Source organism: Poecilia latipinna, unplaced genomic scaffold (assembly GCF_001443285.1).
Source record: "Poecilia latipinna isolate Pla-1442-1.1 unplaced genomic scaffold, P_latipinna-1.0 Scaffold884, whole genome shotgun sequence".
Taxonomy (NCBI): Eukaryota; Metazoa; Chordata; class Actinopteri; order Cyprinodontiformes; family Poeciliidae; genus Poecilia; species Poecilia latipinna.
The window spans coordinates 290,790-297,814 of record NW_015113500.1 but is presented as its reverse complement, the minus strand read 5'-3'; the positions used below and the strand labels follow the sequence as shown (position 1 = coordinate 297,814).

General features: G+C 33.9%; 1 protein-coding gene across 1 annotated transcript in view; it reads left to right on the top strand.

The window, feature by feature from the left end:
* Positions 1-5,650, top strand: part of LOC106957184 (secretagogin-like) — a 9,402-nt gene extending 3,752 nt beyond the window's left edge. Inside the window, exons 2-12 of the mRNA XM_015048455.1 lie at positions 589-1,817; positions 2,331-2,401; positions 2,546-2,641; positions 2,918-3,007; positions 3,113-3,169; positions 3,318-3,395; positions 3,481-3,536; positions 4,284-4,329; positions 4,441-4,500; positions 4,821-4,889; positions 5,336-5,650. Coding sequence (XP_014903941.1) covers positions 1,475-1,817; positions 2,331-2,401; positions 2,546-2,641; positions 2,918-3,007; positions 3,113-3,169; positions 3,318-3,395; positions 3,481-3,536; positions 4,284-4,329; positions 4,441-4,500; positions 4,821-4,889; positions 5,336-5,461 — 1,092 coding nt within the window. The 5' untranslated portion in view covers positions 589-1,474 and the 3' untranslated portion in view covers positions 5,462-5,650. The remainder of the gene's footprint in view (positions 1-588; positions 1,818-2,330; positions 2,402-2,545; positions 2,642-2,917; positions 3,008-3,112; positions 3,170-3,317; positions 3,396-3,480; positions 3,537-4,283; positions 4,330-4,440; positions 4,501-4,820; positions 4,890-5,335) is intronic.
* The last annotated feature ends 1,375 nt before the right edge of the window (positions 5,651-7,025 follow it).

The following is a 7,025-nucleotide window of genomic DNA, read 5'->3' as shown; positions in this document are numbered from 1 at the left end:
TTTAAAATTGGGCATTAATCAATGCTTTACTAGAATCTACCTGTGATGCATGTGGCTAGAGTCAGCGTAAAGTCCTGACTGAATGAAAATCATTATAACCTATTTATGTCACGTTAACGAAGAACAGCTGAAAACTTACTGGGTTTATCAACTGCGGTAGCAATTTGGCTCCAACTCTTCCCCTTGTCATTTCTATATTCTTTGCACAAAATGTTGAATAAACATTAATGTTGTTTCCACATATCTCCAATGTCCGCTGGACTTCGGGTTGCGCCGTGTTAGCTGTTTGGGATTCCCCTCCATAATTTCCCCTCAGAAAGCACGGAGGAGAATCCGCGCTTTCTGATTGGCTGCCTGTCACATTCAGCGTTAAGCTCCCAGTCGGGGAAAACCCCTGATTTAGATCGGAGCGGCCACAACGATCTAAATCACACTGCAGGGTGATCGGTTACGAAATCACCAGCGACAATCTTAGATCGGCCAATGTTCTAAGAAAATACGGGCAAAATATTCCAATATTATCGTTTATTGCAAAATATTTTTAGACAATTAATCGCTCAGAAAAATTTGTTATCATGACAGGCCTAGGGGTATATTAAAGCAGTGTTGAGCTTTTATAATTCTGCTGAAATTCATCATGAATGGGGGAAATTGAAAGGTTTTGTTACAAAGTTTTTCTAAAATCAACAGTTTATATTTTTGTCATTTGAAGTAAACTTTACAATGCTAACCTGACTACTGTTGCATCATTTTACCTTCAAATTTAGCTGGTTTTATCAGAGTTATTTTGAGAAAGAAATTTCTCTGATTACTTCTGTTTTATATCTTTTACTCAGACTTAATAAAAAGTGTATCGGTACATTAATCAGTTAATTTCCTAGGTTTTTATTTTTTTATTGTTTTTTATTTTTTTTTTTTATTTTGAGCTTGTAGAAACTAAAACAATGTATTTCTTTTGGCTTTGGTATGTTTTGTCTGACTGAGAACATTAGGGTTTTCTTTGGGGAATGAAAATATTTAAAACTGTATTCTTCAAAAATGTTTTGTCACCATTACCACACCTTTGCTCTCCTGCTGGGATAACATCACAAATGTTTCCTGTAAACAAACGTGAGATGTTTTTTTTTTTTTTTTTCTAATTATCCACACTGCTGCTGTACCTTCACAATAAAAGTTGTTGTATACTTACATCTTAATGATGTACTGCTGCACTTATGTATGTATTATATGGCTATGTAAATATGTATTGATGTTTGTTTAGGGTTTCTGTTTAGTGAATACATATTTTTGTCATAAGGACATTTTGTTGTCTTGTGAAAAATGATTGCTAGAACTTGGTGATGGTCTTCATTTTACTGGGAAAATATTATGTTATGCTTCCTTCTTTAAAAATGTCATTTTAAATTGATTATGTAAATGGTTATGTTGGCCTGGGAATGCGACAAAAATCTATTGTTATGTTTATATCATTAAAATGAGGTATTGGTCACACACCCCACCCCCTCTTTCTATGCAGCCTCTGTTATTTTCTCCTGTTATCCCTCCCCTCACATATAAAAGGCTCAACCTCTCTGTTGTTCCATTTTTTTTTTTACTGATATCAGAATACACCAGAGGGAAAAGTCTGATCTTACTTCAGTGGAATATTTATTTTCTCTGCAACTCTAAAGAATTATTTTACTGTTGTAGTTTTGTTTTTCTCCTTTTTCTTGTCATAAACTTGGCTTTTGTACGGATCACCAGAACCATGGACAGTGCACTGGACAGACTTGATGCTGCTCGTTTCTTACAGATTTGGCAACATTTCGACAAAGATGGTACAAAGACCTACGAAACTCTTAATATATCCTGTCTAAATTAAAACAGTTATTAAATAATATATTTTGCTTTTATTTTTATTTGCTTAGGTAAATATAATAATTGATTAAACTCTGAATTATGTATTTGCTGATTCACTATTTTGAAAATCATATCTCTTTAATTTACTCGAGGACAAAAACTGAATTACTTTATTGCCAAACAGTAGTTTACTTGCATGAAATTCTATCACTAATGAAGATTTTATGTATAGGAGGATCACCTTAATTATTCTGATATATTTTACAAAAGAATTATCTAAATATTTTAAATTATTTTTTTAAATTATAAAGTTTTATCTAAGTTATCACTGTTCATGCATCGTTTTCAGTTATGTATTTTAAAGACTGAAAGACAGAAATTCACATATGTTACCAATGAAAAACTATTGAATAGTTTTGTAGCTTTATTCAGTTTTTAAATGGAAGATTTTTAGTGAAATATGGAAATTATTTTAATACTCTCTTTCATAGACAAAGGCTACATTGAAGGAAAGAAGATGGATGACTTTTTCAAGCATATGTTGCACAAACTTGGAATGAAGGTAAATGTATTTCTTTGAGGTACAGGATAAGAATAATCATTGGTTTTATTGCAAAAGAGTCTGAATGTGGATTTGCTTCCATTTGTTTTTGTTTTTCAAAAAGCAAATTGGTATGAAAACACAAATAACACAAAATGTTTTCAGATGGAGGAGATAACAGAGGACAAAGTGAGAAGAATGAGGGAGAGATTTGTGTCTCCATATGACTCCGCTCCTGACAGAAACGTGCAGATTGAAGAGGTAATACTGAAACAGCTGAGCCGCTGATGGAAAAATTTGCGTAGATTTATTTTTTTGTCCAACAGGAGAAAAAAAAAATCCTCTGCACAGAATTTAAATTAGCCTGGCAGACTTAACATATCAAAGCTCACTTTTTTTTTCTCTAATCATGATTGCCTTCTGAATATAAATTGTAGCAAAACATAAAAGGGAATAAAGACGGATCACTTTGTAAATAACTGTGTCTTTACTGAAAGTAGAACATCTTCCACAAAAACTCTTAATGCCTGTTTCCAGCTGGCTGTCATGATGCTTCCAGTGGAGGAGAATTTCCTGCTGTTGTTTCGCAGAGAAACTCCGTTGGACAACAGTGTGGAGTTTATGAGGGTAAGTGGATAAAAATCAGTGCATTCATTGTGAAACAAAATCCTGCTGAGTCATCAAAATATTATGTTCAAGCTTTTACCATGCATCTGCCTTCTTTCATTACAGATTTGGAGAAATTATGACACAGATAGCAGTGGTTACATTTCAGCCAATGAGCTTAAGGTTATGTGTCTCCAGATTTAGCTTCATATAAATATGTATATCTTTCTTTTTAAGTGTATTTGAATCTGAAAAAAAATATATTAAGAAGTGCCTGCAGATTCCTACATCAAATTAGCTGTGTTGCTCATAAACTCTTGCCTCTCCACAGGGCTTCCTACACGACCTGTTCCTCCAGCACAGGAAGTCCATCACGCCCCAGAAGCTGGAGGAGTATACCGAAACCATGGTAACAGGCATCATGTTGAGAGCAAGTTGCTAAGATACCTTTTTCACTGCATGTTGCCTTTATTTTATCTTTTCTGTACCTGCAGATGAAGATGTTTGACAAGAACAGGGATGGCAGGCTGGATCTGAACGACATGGCCAGGTACCACTGCTCTGAAAAACCAGCAAGAACCTCTCTACCAACAGCAAGCAGCTCATTCTGCCATTGGCCCCTGTTTAGTGTTGCTTATTGAGCTGTTTGATTGGTGTTTTACTAAACGTGGGCCTCAATAGTGAACCCCAAGCAGTCACAACGGCCAGGCAATTGTGCAAGTTTTCTTGGGTGCAACCCACATACACAACAACGGCACGCTGCTCAACCCACAAATGGATTTTCCTTACAAATGTGGCACCATTAAAGCAAAAATAAATAGGCTTTCCAACTGTGTAAGATTTCTTGCCATCAATTATTGTCACAACTAGGAAATAATCAATCAAGCATGCATTCATTTAGTTTTTATTCTGTGGCTGTTTGAGGGTTTCTTTGAAATCTTGTCCCGGGTAATTTCAAGAGCTTATGGAGCCCTAAGTTTCTGCAAAGTTTGCTAATTTATGGCCAATTCTGCTAATTGTATAAAAAACTAAAACTGACTAACTGTATTTCACTTAAATCATTAATTGTTACCTTGACTTTGTCACTTGTTTATAAGGTCTCTGTGATTTGTATGTTTCCTGTATGTAATGTACTTTGTAGATTTAAACAGAACATTTAAAAAAAGACTGTGCACTACATTCTTGATTAATATTTTATGCTTAGAAGAAGCAACTCATAACAAACTGCAACATAAATGTCAGAATGTATTGGAATTTGTTTGTTTTGGATTTTCATTGTTTTTCTGTTTTTTCTTAGAATTTTGGCACTGAATGAAAACTTTCTACTGAAGTTTAAGACAGAGGTGAGTTCAAATTTAAACCCCATTTCTCTAGACACATTCATATGTTCTTAAATGAATTTTCTAACATCCTTCCAAGCCTCATGAACTTTAAATCTAATCTGACTGTTTCAGGCTTGCAGTCTAGAGGACAGAAAGAGGGACTTTGAGAAGATATTTGCTCATTATGATGTTGTAAGTTCAGATTTCTTTGGTTTCATTCTCTCTTCTCTGCTCTTTTACCACCACATTTATAACGACTAATTGAACCTGATTTTCTTTTACAAATAATGTAAAACCACAGATGATTTTTTATGAAATTGAAAGTTTTGTTATAGAATATTTCAGTTATGAGATGCAGCTGTACTGCATCACAAAATACTTATTTTGCTCTTTAGATGTTCTTATGTTAAGATATTCTATTTTTACAGTAAAATGTGCTAACCAAACTAAAAGTTAAAGATACGGTAATCCGACTTTTACCTGTATGGAGCTTAAGTATGTTTTGTGTGTAGAGTAAGACAGGTGCACTGGAGGGGCCTGAAGTTGATGGATTTGTCAAGGACATGATGGAGCTGGTGAAGGTAAAAAAAAAAAAAAATCACAAATTTCCAAATTATTTTCTTATTTTATAAACACAGATGAAACTGCCTCCAGTCATATTTATATTGGGTTGCATGATGGCTTAGTTGTTTGCACTGTAGACTTAATTCAACATGGTCTTGGGTTCAAATTCAGGCCTATGTGTACGATGTTTGCATGCGCTCCCTTTGCAAGAGTGGATTCTCTCAGTGTACTCCGGCTTCCTCTCCAGTAGCCCAAAAATATGTGTTAGGTTAATTTCCCTTGTGTGTGTATGAGTATGTGTGTCTGTGTCAAATTCTAACTTGAGCCACAAAATTTTCTAGTTGAATATATGTTTTTCCAACGGTATGCAATTAATTTTTAAAACAATATTTGGATGGATGGACAGAAACGCTGTGACCTCAGATTTTTCTTCTAAGAGCAGCTCTCTCAAACCTTTCTGCAGCCCAGTATCAGCGGGATGGAACTGGACAAGTTCAGGAAAGCCCTGATGGGTCACTGTGACATCAACAGAGACGGAAAAATCCAGAAGAACGAGCTTGCTCTCTGCCTTGGCCTCAAACTCAGTTAACCCTTCATTAACCCTCAGTTAACACTTCATCAAAGAGTCTTTTTTTATCTTGAATTCCTCTGTGCTATCTTTCTATTCATCTTAAGGCTCTCCATTTCTATCCTTTTATTCATTTGACCATTTTTTTTTTTTTGCTACTTTAAAGCATTTTTATTGTATTAAACTAATTGGCTGTATTAAAACTATTTATTTCTGTTTAAAAAACTACATAAAAACTAAACCTTACATGCAGAAGATACACAATTTTAAATAACTTATCTGAATTGTGTGAAGCTTTGTGATGTGATAATGTACAATGTGAACTAATATGAATGATCATATTGTGAAACTAGTCAAAGCAGTGATGATTGAATATATTAAATAAAACAGTCACATGTGTATGGTTTTCTGAGTAGGTTCAATTACTTGCACAAACACAAGTTACAGGTAAAATAGAAATCAATGGCTGACAATAGGAGCAGTTTTATTATTATTATTACTACTATTTTAATATTTGATGAAGAAGTGTATATTTTTAAAATAAATCCCTGAATTAATAAATATGAGGCAGCTTGCTTTACACATTGTCTGATTTTGTCCAATACTGCACTAGTTAGAAATATTGATTTAAGTTCCACTGATGTTCAAATAGCAGCTCCACTTAAATTTATGCCACAAATTATCCATACCCCCAATTTAGGTTTAAAGTATTTTTTTATACTTACCTCCATTTATTTTTCCTTGCAGACAGTAAAAAAACATTTTGAGTGACCAAGCCAGAGTCCTGGTTTGATTTTGATAGAGAAACTCTGGAGGAAGAAAATTAGATAGTAAAGAGTCCTTCCAAACTTTTACATCTTTTCACCAAAGAAAAACAATAAAAATACCTGTGAGTAAATGCAGACAGCTGGTTAACAAAGGATTTGATTGCTGAAATGTGAACAAGATTTTTTTATTATTGATTATTGAAAAGGATATAAATGATTCCCCTCATTATACATTTATATTTTATATTGATTCAGCCTTTTTCATTGTTTTGCAACATTTAGAGGACTTGGCAGCAAAACACTTGAAGGAAAATATTTTTACATCCAATCCAGCAACTTTTAGCTTAATTGTAAATAGTGCAAAGTGAGAGGCAGAAATAGTTTATTTCTAATATCATTATGGATATTAGCACTTCAATTGTGCTAATATCCGGCTTATGCTATTTATTGAGCATAAGCTAGGTTTCACAGAATTGAAAGTAAAACAAATATGGCGTTAAGTCTAGATTATTCACATACAATCAAATGAAATCCACTCATAAAGTAAAGTTAGGGTTAAATCCACTCCAATTCACATCTAATTCTAATCCAACACTGTCAAATTCAGTTAATCATACTAATGTTAGTTGGTATGGATGTTGCATTGCCTTTATCAAGAAATATGAAGTTGCTGCTTCCTCTCACTGTTTTTCTCAATCCTCAGAATGAGGATTGTGCATGAAGCCAGATTTATAAGGTATGATTAAGCTGCACAGAGATTTTAAAGAACTAAATATCCTTATGTTTCCACAACAGGCACCATGTCCTGCCAACGACTT